General features: G+C 40.4%; 1 protein-coding gene across 1 annotated transcript; it reads left to right on the top strand.

The window, feature by feature from the left end:
* Positions 1 to 10,017: 10,017 nt before the first annotated feature.
* LOC133734657 (transcription factor ILR3) lies at positions 10,018 to 13,541 on the top strand. Its single transcript, XM_062162269.1, has 5 exons — positions 10,018 to 10,330; positions 11,957 to 12,019; positions 12,599 to 12,676; positions 12,790 to 12,952; positions 13,048 to 13,541. Exons 1-5 carry the CDS (start codon positions 10,203 to 10,205, stop codon positions 13,312 to 13,314), a joined length of 699 nt encoding a protein of 232 aa, XP_062018253.1. The 5' UTR covers positions 10,018 to 10,202; the 3' UTR covers positions 13,315 to 13,541.
* Positions 13,542 to 13,875: the final 334 nt, after the last annotated feature.

Here is a 13,875-nt window from a genome sequence, read left to right as displayed (position 1 = left end):
GGAAATCATATCTTTCACTACTAATCTAGGAACCAAGATGCGCTTTGCATCTGTAGCACACCCTTAAACCAACAGACACGTTGAAGCGGCAAACAAGATAATCAAGAAACTGCTAAAAAAGAAACTTGATGAGGCCAAGGGTTTGTGGGCTGAGAAGCTCCCGGAAGTTCTGTGGGCCATCAGAACAACCCCAACATCCGCTAACGGTGAAACACCGTTCTGCATGATGTTCAGAACCGAGGCCGTCCAACCCATCGAGGTCACCCAACCTACCGCTAGGGTTGAAGGCTACTGCTCCGACACCAACGCTGAAGGCATTAACCTCGACAAGGATCTCCTTGAGGAAAAATGCCACAGGGCCCACTTGCACAATTTGCAAAACAAGCAGCAGGTATCACGTTTCTACAACACCAAAGTCAAAGCCCGAAACCTCCAACTTGGGGACTGGGTAATCAAGGAAGTCATTCCACTGCCAACGGCGTTTCGTGCTACTTGGGAAGGACCATACCAAATTGTAGAAGTCGTCAGCCCGGGCAGTTTCTACTTAAGGGACAAGGATAGCATCACAACGACCCACCCTTGGAATAACGAACACCTCCGGTATTAATTCAAATATGCTTTTCACCCATATTAATTGAAACCATATTATTACACAAAAGTCACACCGTGACAAAATCATATAAATTGAAACTCTGACAACTTAAATATGATACATAAGTCCACCCCGAACATTTACGAGAAAGAATCCTAAAAACTCCCGCTTTAAACACGTTCTCAAATCACAAAAGTCACACCGTGACAAAAGTATAATAATTGAAACTCTGACAATTAAATATGATACACAAGTCCTCCCTGAACATTTAAAAGAAAGAATCCCCAACACTCTCTTTTAAAACACATACTCATGAGCATCAAATAGCTCCCCGCTACCCCCCTCCCCATGATATACAATGGCAACAGACTAGAGCTCTAACTGATCGTATCCACAAACCCGGCCAAAGGCGTGAAGTCCAGATTTTTGCCTGAGGTCACTCCCAGCAACCCCGAATCCTCATACCTCCTTGGTCATCAGAACAAAACATTTCAAAGCGGTCACTCAGGACCAAAAGTTACTCAACTCTCAAAAGGAGATGTCACCCCGTGACCTCCGATCATCAGACCTCCCTGGTCGTCAGATCAAAACATTAAGCAAGTCGCTCTAGACCCAAAATGTTAAATCAAATCAAAAGGAGAAATCACCACTTGTGACCCTCAGATCTTACGACCCCCGGTCGTTAGATCAAAACATTAAATCACATTAAAGCAACTCACACCAAATCTTGACACTTTTGAAATAATAGAAATTCCCAATTCCTAAAACAATGCTTCTCGAAAAGTCAAGCCTCAAAACAATAGAATGAAACCCATCAATCCCTATTGCTTAATTCACCCATCAACCCATAAGAATATACATATTTCACATAATATATATATATATATATATATATATATATATATATATATATATATAGTTTGCAGTTAACTAAATATATATATATATATACGTGGTCATTCACTCAGGAATGCCACTAATACCAACTATAGTTTGCAGTTAACTAAATAACTCTCAAAACGATAAAGGTAACTTCGTTCGTAAATGAACATTGTGAGAATACTCACCTCAGAATCCTGCTGTGTCTTCTATATAGAACCGAACTACACTCTCACCAACAACTCATCCAAATCACCTTGAGAAACACTTAATCACTGATGACCACAATTCAATACACAAATCACCAAGTGATTAAAGTTCGAATCCCCTACTCGAACAACAACCCTAAAAGTAACGCCAATCGAGGCGAAAACTCATCCAAGACCACCCAAGTCTCCGGAATGCTACTACTATCGGTATGCCAAAACCGCAAGTCGATCGAACGCTCGTCTCCTCACGGATTGAATAATCGAACGGTTCGAAACCTTAAAATCATCACATATTCATTCGATCACCAAAAATTATGTATTAAATATCGAAACGCTCGTATTGACGAGTAGATGATATATAAAATCTGAAACTGTCCCTTACATGGTCGGAACACTGCCACAGGCGGTGGTGCCGCCCCTGGTCAAACTCTACCACCGGAAAATCAAGGCCAACAAACATGATCATCATGAAGAGTAGAGCAACTTTCATGCCTGGAGCTAAGCCTAGATCGGTCTAGATCCTCATAGATCACGCTTGCAAGATCGATCAATCTCTGCCGTCTGCTCAAGCTCCAGATTCCTTGTGCACCGCAGATCTTCAAACCTTGATCTTTCACTCCACTCGTCCTTCAAGGTGGGTATAGGGATCATCAAGAGGAGGAGGTGAACCCAGAACCGTGAAGAAATTAGACGAAAAGTCGCCGGAAATTGGAAAACTGGTTAGATCCCTATCGTACAACTGAGGCAGCCTTCGATCTCCTTCTGGGGTGCTCCACCAGTGAAACGAACACCAGGGGTCGACGGCAGAAGCTGAGGTGCGTCGGTCCAGGCCAGGTCCACCGCTACTAGTGGCCAGAAAACGGAGATGGGTCCCGGTCGGGTCACCGTCGGGTCGTACAGAGTGAGGAGAGAGAATGGAGAGAATCTGGGGGAGAAAATGAGAAAATGGTAAATTTTGGGATTTAATGAAAAATCCCGGAATTTCTCATATTTATAAAAATTTCTCAAATTTTCAATCGCTCATAACTTTCTCATACGAACTCCGATTCCACATTCCATATGTCTACGAGCTCATATCTATGCGCTCTATGACTTTCGTGAAAGAAGTTTTTAGAGATATCCAACGAATAAAAAGTCAACCCTTGCGCCCCCCCCCCCAAAAAAAATGACGCTTCCTGAATAATTATTTGCTCGAAACACTTTCGCTCCATCCATAAGCCACAAAATCGTCCAATAACCACTAATTAAATTCTGAAAAATCCTCAGAAAATAATAACGTATTTTCGGGGCATCACAATTTAGCTAAGGGAAGCTACCCCTCGGGTACTCTCCCTCTTTTGTAACCGCTGATCTCTCAGCTATCAATGAAACGCGGAATTATTCAAACCATTGTTCTCCGTAAGCACAAAGTTAATTGCAACGCCAACAACATTCAGTGGACAACGTCCGCTACATCGTGCACTTGGAACAATTTTAATTCCCTTCATGTTTCATTGATAAACAAAATCATAAGTCAAAGCCCTAGCGGTATACTAACGCTCAAACAACACAAGTATTTTGTCAACGACAATCCCACACTTCACCAATAGGAAAATGGGCCAGGACCGTAGGGGTTGGGCCTTGACAGGCCGGTCCGGGTTTACGAGAGTAAAGATCTTGTCATCTTTTTTCACTGTAGCACCATCAATATTAAGGAGTTGGCATGACTGCCAATTCAGCACTCTTCAGAACAGTATGTAGATAACAGCAGGTTGAATAACGTTCAAAACCTTAGTCGATTAACACTCCCAATAATTATTCAGACGTTGAGCAAGAGCAGATGGATCCTGGATGGGTAGGTCTGACATTCTCACACCATGCAAAACTTGGTTTCTGTTGAACCAAAAGAAGGCAACAATCAATTCTGAACAACGATTGATCACCATCCGAAGTATGCAATCAATAAGTTTTATGGGGAACACAGAGTCAGAACATGAAGCACTTGCTAAGCTAGTGCGAGATCAAATCTCTCAAATTTATCATCCACATAAATAATTAGAGCTGTTACATTCCCTTGTTGATGCTTGAGAAACAAGGTATGATCTGAGTTGCTCTGTTTGTAACCAACCTTTCGCATGAATTATGAAAATCTCCCAAACCAAGCACGAGGCGATTGTTTGAGACCATACAGAGACTTTCTCAATTTGCATACAAAATCACCAGGAGAAGCAGCTACATACCCAGGTGGAAGGCTCATGTACACTTCCTCGGTTAACTCTCCATGAAGAAATGCATTATTGACATCGAACTGTCTGAGTGGCCAGTTTAAACTACCAGCAAACGAAAGCAGAACCCGAATAGTGTTCATCTTGGCAACAGGAGCAAACGTTTCATCGTGGTCTATACCATACGTCTGAGTAAACCCCTTTGCTACAAGGCGTGCTTTGTACCGATTCACTGATCCATCTGCATTATGCTTCACGGTAAACACCCAACGACACCCTACAGCCTTCTTGCCTTGTGGTGGAGGCACAAGTTGCCAAGTATTGTTCTTCTGTAACGCCTCCATCTCTTCCTCCATTGCCTTCCTCCACTTTGGATCCCCCAATGCATCCTGCACTTTGTTAGGTACTGATACAGCAGATATTTGATTCACAAAAGATTCATATGACTTAGACAACCTCCTAGTGGACATATAATTGGCTACTGGGTATTTTGATTTGGCAGTAAGAGTAGGTTCATATCTTTTGGCTGATTGACCCCGAGTGGTCCTATTTGGTAACACATATTGCCCAACATTAGACTCATTACTACTAGTACTAGTGGGTGGACATACCTCAAATGAGTGATCTTCAGTACCAGGAAGTTGTGGGTCAGGGGTAGAAGCAATGGTAGGAGGGACAGTTGTGTTTTCAACATCATTTTCGGCCATAGAAACTGGTGCTTGGATGTTTGGAGCTTCAGCTTCTGGAGACGGCGAGCTAATGGTCTCAACTGGATCCGTCAAAATACCACCTGCTTCTTCTCCTCCTTCTGATTCCTCCCCCTCTCCATGATACAGCTCTTCAAAAAATGAATTCTCCCCCTGAAGAGCTGTATCTGAAGAGGAAAAATAACTCATGTCCTCAAAAAAAGTAACATCCATAGTGACATAGTACTTCCTAGTAGGTGGATGAAAGCACTTGTACCCTTTCTGATACCCTCCGTAGCCAACAAACACACACTTAAGTGCCCGAGCATCCAATTTAGACCTCTGGTTCTTAGGAACATGGACAAAAGCAACACAACCAAAGACACGAGCTGGAAGATTATGAAATGAAGGTAAGGAGACATGAGATGCAATAACCTCAAATGGAATTTTGCCCTGAAGGACACTAGAGGGAAGACGATTGATAAGATGGGAGGAAGCATATACAGCATCGCCCCAAAGATACTTAGGCATATGGGCACTAAAGAGAAGGGCACGAGACATATCAAGTAAATGACGGTTTTTCCTTTCAGACACTCCATTTTGTTCAGGTGTTTGTGGACATGTGGTTTGGTGAACAATCCCATGGGTGTTAAAAAACTCTTGGAAAACATGATTAACATATTCCCCCCCCCCCCCATTGTCAGAACGAAGGACTTTAATGGTGCTATGGTACTATGTTTGAACAAGAGTACGAAAAGTTTGGAAAGCTGGAAAGACTTCATCTTTGGTTTTAAGAAGGGCAACCCATGACAATCTCGTACAATCATCAATAAACAACACAAAATATCTCATACCCGATACAGTGGGCTCTCTAGAAGGTCCCCAAACATCAGAAGATCACTAGAATCAACTCAAAAGGAATAACACTTTTATGAGACACTCTAGGAGAATAAGTAGCACGATGACTCTTGGCCAAAACACATGTTTCACAACGTAAAGCAGACTCATTCACACCAATAAACAGAGTAGGCATAGTTGTTTTCATAAGACTAAATGAAGGATGCCCTAAACGGCGATGCCACAACCAAATTTCACTTATCTTATCAAAATTTGAAGTCAAAGCGACTCGGGACTGTGCTCCTGGTTTCTCTCCTGCGTATGTTTGATCCAGATGGAACAACCTGCCCCTCAGATACCCCCGACCGACTATCTCCCTGGTGAGAAGATCCTGAAAAATCACATACATAGGATAAAAGGTTACGGAGCATTTAGACTCAGTATTCATCTGTGGAACAGATATCAAGTGATGAGACAAGTCAGGTACATATAACACATTATGAAGCTCTAAAGTTGGAGTAATACGCACTGACCCTGACCCTAACACAGGAAAAGCCTCACCATTGGCATTGGTGACATAGGACACTGGTGGGAAAGACAAGTCAGTAAAATACGATTTATCATAAGTCATATGATCGGAGGCACCAGAATCAATAATCCATGTATCAGAACCAACAAAGTTAGAAACCTTTAAAGCCATGCCAATCTTACCATGATCAGCAATAGATGTTGTAGCCCTACCTACTGTATGATGATCTTGTCCAGCCACTCCATAGAAATCTGGTTCTTGGATCAATTGAACAGTAGCTGTTTTCGCCTTAGGACGATGACCTTGCCTTGTAGGTTTAAGATGGGGGTTCAGCATCCAACAAGTCTGTCGAACATGCCCGACATAATTGCAATAAGAACATTGCAGACGAGGGCGATTGAGAAAGCCTAGTGGAGGTCCTTGCTGATGAAGTGGGATTGATCTCTGCTGTTGGAAAAAAGGTGTAGAATTGGAATTTTGCATTTTTTTTCTTCATGTGCCTTCTTCTCTCTTTAATAAAGAAAGGCTATTGAATAAGAAGAGAGTGTAAACTGTTGGGTAAAAACGGGAAGATTAATAAAAGGTGAATATGGGTAGATTTAAAAAGAAAAGGTGGGCAGAAGCATGTGGGTTGAAACCATGCCCAACTAGGGAATTGGAGTGAAGTGCTACTGATCGACAAGGAACATAATAGAGAGAGGGAATAGAGAAAAAGTCAAAAAGAGAATAGAGAAAGGGAGGTAGTGGGCCGACAGAGAGAAAGAGAAATGGGAATGGAGAAAAAGTAGTATAAAAAGTAGAGGAAAGGGTGTGGGTTTAAACAATAAGAAAAGAAAAGAAAGACAAAGAGTGCTAAAAAGGGCAGGAAATCCTCTGTCCCCAAATGAGATGGGGATAGGTGTCCCTCCTCATTGATTGGTTGATATAGATTAAAAAATTATTATCTTAAACTTTTGTTTAATTTTTTAATCTTTATATTCATTTTTTAATCCTTGTTAACCAATCAGAATGAAGGGACAGGGTGGGGATAGGGAAATGGGGACAGAAGATTTCGGTCCGCTAAAAAGGGAGGCAAGTCGAGTGGTCGCGGCTCTGGGAGCACAAGCGGTGGACACCGGCAGCTGTGGGCTGCGAACTTTGTTGGATCTGGGAGATCGTGACGCCGGACTGAGTCTAACTGGGAGATCTGTGGGTTGCGATGAAATCCAAAATCTGGTCGATCTTTGGAGAGCGATGAACTGAAGATCTACGAAGAGCGACGTCTGGGCAGAGCAGGGAAGTCGGGTTGAGCAGCGAAGTCTGGGCTGCGAACTGAAGAATCCGGTCGACGCACGGTCTGGCGTGATCTGAACGGAAGATCAAATCGGGGCACGGTCGGGAACTGCAGATGGATTATGTTTGAAACTGAGATGGAACTGCAGTTAGCTCAGTTGGCTGGACGGCGCCGAAAAAGACGAACTGGACAAGCTGATCTTTGGCGCCGGAGGAAGACGAAGGAAAGACGAACTGGACAAGCTGATCTTTGGCGCCGGAGGAAGACGAAGGCGGTCTGGAGAGACGAGGCCGGTCTTGAAAGTGAAGCTGATGTAGAAAGGTGAAGTCAACCTTGAAAGGAACAGACGACCTGATCTGGGCAGGGTGGATGGCGCTGCTTCTGGTGAAAAGGACGACTCCGATCTGGGCAGATGAAGGATGGCGCCGCTTCTTGGAGAAAACTGGAATGATGATCGGAGAAGGTTGACGATAATCGTCGAAGTCCAAGAAGAAGATGGTCAGATCGTTCTTGGACGGACGTTGATGCAAGGAAGATCCTCTCGGATCGATGCTCTGATACCAAGTCAACTTGAATGAGAGAATGAATAGTTTGTATTGATGTTTAACAGAAGAAGATGGTATACAAAACTAAATTACCTATTCTTACACAGAAGATGTAAATATATATACACTGATCCTAAGAGACAAATCTGATAAAGGTCCACATAACATGCCGACATGCTTTTCCATGTTTTGTGGTTCATTTTCCATGTTGTGTGGTTCCTTGCATTTTGCTAACAACTCACGCTAACAAGGGATTGGTAGCTAGCTAGGGTGAAATCGAATTTCTATTTTATTTAGGGGGGTGTATTGTATTTGGATTTGTGCGGACTTTTTTTAAATGACAAACTTTTTGAAAAGTCCACAGACTCTTTAAAAAGTTGATAGACTGTTATGGATTTCTTAAAACCATTGATTTTAGCAACAGACTTTTATTGATTCATGAAAATCTATATACTTTATTATGAATGACTTCTACAGATTTCCTAGCATGTACAAAATATAAAAACAAAAAACAAAAAACAAAACAAATGCAGCCCAAACACAAAACAAGATAATAACTCGTTGGCTCTTCAATGCTGAAGTATCTTCTAATTGAAATTGACTCAAATGAATGATTGTTAGTCTGTCTAGTGAGTTTGTTCTCATTCCTAATCTCCCAACAACATAAATATACAATATAGATCACTTGATGTTTATGGTTAATTATTCTCATCAATTTTGTTTTCGCCGATTAACATATATTGTAGTAATATTGGTCACTGTCTTGATCTATAATCAATCAATTGAAATTCAATTGTTCAACCTTTCTTTGAACCATAATATAAATTCAAATTAATGAGAATAATTAATTAATAAGATAAAATTTAGTATGCCATAGCAACACTGTTCAAGGTCTTAGGGGTAGACCACAATATTTGGGTTTTAAGGTTTCATAAATCATTTTTATTGCTATTAGGGTTCGAAGTATCACAATTGAAAAAAAAAAAAAAAAAATCACATTCAACAACTACAATGAACATGTTGGGTATCAAAAAACGTTGATATCATAAAAGATTAGAGAAAAGACAAAAAATTAAGAAAGAGAGATGATGAAGGACCAACTTCTTCGTGCGTAGAGATAAGAACTTTGATAGGCCTTTTTTTTTTTTTTTTAAGAGGAAACTTTGATAGACTTTTTCAAATCTTTGGTCTGAAGACTGGAAAATTATTGGAATTTGGTATGTATAGTTAACACTACAAAGTCCATGATTATCCATGATTTTCTAATTCCATAAGTATGAATGATATTTTGAATACCTCTGTATTTTTATTCATTTTAAAAAGTCCTAATTGAATACCCATAGATTTTGGTGGAATTCATGAAGTCTTTAAAAATCCTAATTGAATACCTCAAGACTTTCATGGACTGCTAAAAGTCTATATTGAATACACCCAGACTTTTAAATTCCATAGATTTCTTTAAAAGTTCCACTAATTCTATATACAATACACCCCCCTTAACCCTAAACCCTCCATTGCTTCTTTGCTTCTTTGTATCTTGGGCCTCAGATGCCTCAGATTTTTTGGGCTATTTGGCTCGTTTGCTTTAAGCCCTTAAGGACAACTGGACAAGTTTCAGTATTCTTAAAAAAAAAAAAAAAAAAAAACAAATTAACAAGCAAGTTTGGCCTCAACAGTCATATTTTTGATTCAATATCCAAAGTATGTCCATGTGAGTTAGTTCAGTGACAAATGACAATAATATTATATTCTCCATAAATATTGATAATCTAACAATTCTAACTTCCCGACATTGGAACTTTGTAATATTATAAGTTATAACAAAACAATGAAAGAGGATGACTATAATCACACTACCCTCTAATCAAGTTCACCGCAAGTGAAGAATCATATTTAACAATGTCAATACTTTTTCTTTTGACACAATCGTCAATCAATTGCTACCCTTTTACCTTCCTATTAATTTGTTACACATTTACATTTTCACTTCAGCCGCCCTGAATATTCAAAATCAGTCAATTTTTGCGACCCTCCTGTACTCTAAAACACAATCAGCAACGCAATTTTCACACGTGTTGCGCAAGCGTACGTTAATGTTTCGACAGAGTAAAATCCCCTTTTTCTGTTGGCGCAAGTGACCGTAGTATGCTTTGGGCTTCGTTCTACCAGAAGCCCAGGCCCAAGTTCCTTCAAAACTGTAGCGAAGGTATATACTATTAGCGTGAAAGAACGACAGAGAGGACACCTGCGCCACCAAATCCAATCCAATCCAATCCCACATCATCATCATCATCATCATCATCATCAAAATCAGCCCTCACAGATTCTTCCCCCCTTGGCACACAATATTACCAACCCACTCAACTCCATATTTACCACCCTTGTTTGCTTTCCCTAAACTCCTAATCCACCCCCCCCCCCCTCTTGCCGGAAAACCCCTCCGGCGCGATGGTCTCCCCGGAAAACACGAACTGGCTCTACGATTACGGTCTCATGGACGACGCCAACTTCCCCGTCTCCTCCTCCGCCTTCAACTGGCCCGTTCAGCCCAACATCCCCGGCTCCTCTAGCGTCAGGTACTTCGCTATTTCCGTTCTTTGACTCATTCATAATTAGTTGCATGCGCTCTGTGTTTGTAATCGGAACCCAATTAGGGTTTTTTTTTTTTTTTTTTTGGGTATCGGAAGAATTGGGTGCTTTGTGGTTTTCGTGGTTCCTGTGTTCAAATTGAGGGGTTGAATTTGGTTGATTCGAGCCTTTTTATATTGATCGAGGATTTGGGAGTTTAGGGTGATTGGGTGTGTTTAGGGCTTGGAAATGTGTGCTAGGGGACTTGAGTACTCAAAATTTTGTTGGTAGGTTGAAATTTTGTATCTCAAGTACTCAAAATTATGTTGGACATTTTTCTTGGTAGGGCATTGTAGGACACTTTTTACTGTAGCTATGTTTCTGATAGTGGAAACAATCCTATGTGGGAAAAATCCGCAGTCTATTGTTTAGCTGAGTAATTAATTAGTTTTGCTCTGTGTGTATAATTGGGACTGAATTAGGGTTTTCTGCTTTTCCAGTTTGGCTTTTGTTTTTGGGTATTAGAAGAATCGGGTGCTTTGTAATTTTTGTGGTTCATGTGTTGGAATTGAGTGGTTGAAATTGGTGAATTTGAGCCTTTTTTTTTGGTCTTATTTCCTATTGATTGGGGCTTTGAGGGTGGTTATGAGGATTTAGTTAATTGGGTCTGTTTAGGGGTTGGAAATGTGTTTAGTTGTAGCTGGTTATTGATCAATGGCTTAAGTTTGGCTTGCTTTGTTGGTGGGTTGAAATGCTTTATCTGAAGTACTTAATTTTGTTGGACATTTTCTTGGTAGAGCACTGTAGCACCTTTTTACTGTAGTTTTTCTGATAGTGGAAATAATCCAATTTGGAAAAATTGACCCTTCTAGTTAGATCTATCACTTCGTCTGTTCCGGGGTTCAGATTGAGATTTGAGACTTTGTTTTGTCTGTTACACTGGGTGGTGCACATCTGTTAGTTGTAGTGCTGCACATCGTAGAAGATATTAGCAAGAGTTTTCTTTGATACCAAGAAATCCCCCAATCCCACTTCAACTGTAGCAATAAGCCTGGTAGGTATCATGAGTGGGTTAGAATCGCAGAGTCACATAGGCCTATTGAAAGAAGAAAGTGATTTGATGGTGGGGATTGTTAGTTTGAAGGGGTGGAAAACAGTCAGTTCTTATAGCTATGATACACATATGGATATATTCATACATGCATTCTAACATATGTCCATCCATCCTTTTATCTTGCACTTGCTTAAGAAGGTAAATGGTATAGTTTCATTTTATTGATGACTTTCCTTGCTATTAGAGTTGAAATAGATTTGGAAGTGTTTTAACATGGAATTCAGGACCAATTTTGAGTGACTGTGTTCGAAACATTTAGTGTTGATGGGCTATGTTTTGGATTCAAGGTAAGCATCTATTAGGGTAAAGAGAAAAGTTGTGGTCTAATTTATGTTGGAGAAGAGAAATATTAGAGCAAGATTTTGGGTGTTCGTATTACCATCTTTTTGCTGTGCATCAAGTTTACTTTGTCAAACTTGTCACAAGTGTTTGTACACTTAATCCACTCTTAAAAAAAGTTGGGTCATGTTGTGGCTGCTACTCATTTTATCATTTTGTGGTGTGATGGTCTGTTTCATAGTGTTGAACTTGATGGCTCATTGGGGGATGTAGAGGGACTCAAGGAATCTGGCTCAAAAAAGAGGTATGTACTTATTTGGCTATGTTCTGAATGCCTATGCTGCTTATAAACTAGGTGATTAGTTTGTTTCACACCAACCATAGGTTTCTAAATTTTATGATGAGATCTTTAATCACTAACAAGCATGCTTATTTGCCATCATCATCCATCATTATTGAACTCCCAAAGCAATATCAAATGTTTGCTTATCAAGTCCATGTGGATTATTGAAATTGGCGATATTTGTTTTCGAGGACATGACACAAATGCAACAAGAAGCAAAAGTGACAAAACCAACCCAATAACACAAAACAAGTGATACATGTGCTTTAGTTTGAGAGGGTCACGTTTTAATTATTCAGATATTTTGTGTCAATTTTCATATCAACTTAGGGCCAGTTTTTATGTCAATTCTATGTTGGTTAAATTTTTGTTCATTTGATGTTAAAGAAATCCCGACATACAATATTTCATGTTGTTTCATGTTTTGAAATTATTTCCATAGTAGTGTCACAAAATTGAGCTGATTAAAATTAGTAAGTTTTTTCTATTCAATCTTAATGTAGCTGTCTTCCTATATCTGTTGCATTTGTTCTCTTGCAGGGTTAGATCTGAATCATCCAGTGCATGTAGCTCCAAGGCATGTAGGGAGAAGTTGCGGAGGGATAGGCTGAACGACAAGTACTGTTTTTTGTTTTCTCCCTCTTTCTGTATCTCTCTTTGCCTGTTCCTCTCCCTTTTCCGTACTCTCTATAAAGCATTCTTGTTTTATGCTTGATATGAATTGATTATAGGTTTCTGGAATTGGGCTCTATATTGGAGCCTGGAAGGCCACCCAAGACGGACAAGGCTGCTATTTTGATTGATGCTGTCCGAATGGTGAATCAGTTACGTGGTGAAGCCCAGAAGTTGAAGGACTCAAATTCAAGCCTCCAGGAGAAGATCAAGGAATTGAAGGTAAACCTTTGTTTATTTTGATTGCAAGTTTTAGGACAGTTGCTTGTCAGAAGTTGCATTCTAAATTTTGCAAAACTATTTGTCCACATGTGTAGACAGAGAAGACTGAACTTCGTGATGAGAAGCAGAGGCTGAAATCAGAGAAAGAGAAGTTGGAGCAGCAACTGAAGGCAATGACTGCACAGCCGAGCTTCATGCCAGCCCCTCCTGCAATTCCTGCTGCATTTGCTGCTCAAGGCCAAGCCCATGGCAACAAGATGGTGCCTTTCATTGGTTACCCTGGGGTTGCCATGTGGCAGTTCATGCCACCTGCTGCAGTGGATACATCCCAGGATCATGTACTCCGCCCACCAGTTGCTTAAGTCGCCAACTGGTTATTGATACAGGCAATTTGGGATATCATTTTATCCCAAACAAGTGTATTGTCTTGTCATTGTCCTTGTGTCGTGTCTTGTTTTTAAGTTTTTACTGTCTAACTGAATTTGGTGGGTGACTTGACTATGTATCTCCAACTTGGGAACTTCTATGAATTAATGCTGGTATTCACTTGTAAATGGTAATAAGTTAATCTGGCAACTTGTTACTACCATTTTCTTTTGGGATGGACGGAGATGGGTTGCGCCGTCACCGTCCCAACCTAGTCATAGCTATGTGGACTTGGGTATGGTTCTAGACAAAGGAATTGAGCACTTTGAATGTGTTTTGTACAAAATAGGCGGGCTGCCTTTGTCAGCTGTGTGCTTTGCGGATTTGTAAAGATAGGTTCACTTGGAACTTTCCAACACCAACAGCAGTATAATACTTTTGGATTTATGTTGTTGTGCAAGCTTCAAATCCTAAATTAAATTACAATGCGTGCCTAATGTGATTCACGACGGTCCAATGACCAACTCTACTTTTTTTTTTTTTTTTAATCTACTCTA

Source organism: Rosa rugosa, chromosome 2 (genome assembly GCF_958449725.1).
Source record: "Rosa rugosa chromosome 2, drRosRugo1.1, whole genome shotgun sequence".
NCBI classification, from domain to species: Eukaryota; Viridiplantae; Streptophyta; class Magnoliopsida; order Rosales; family Rosaceae; genus Rosa; species Rosa rugosa.
This window is presented reverse-complemented; position numbering and strand designations above follow the sequence as displayed.

Excerpts from the sequence above, each read along its gene's own strand:
- LOC133734657 (XM_062162269.1), top strand. The coding sequence starts at position 10,203 with ATGGTCTCCCCGGAAAACACGAACTGGCTCTACGATTACGGTCTCATG. Across the intron at positions 12,020-12,598 it reads GAATCTGGCTCAAAAAAGAG|GGTTAGATCTGAATCATCCA; the intron begins GTATGTACTTAT and ends GTTCTCTTGCAG. Across the intron at positions 12,953-13,047 it reads AGAAGATCAAGGAATTGAAG|ACAGAGAAGACTGAACTTCG; the intron begins GTAAACCTTTGT and ends CCACATGTGTAG.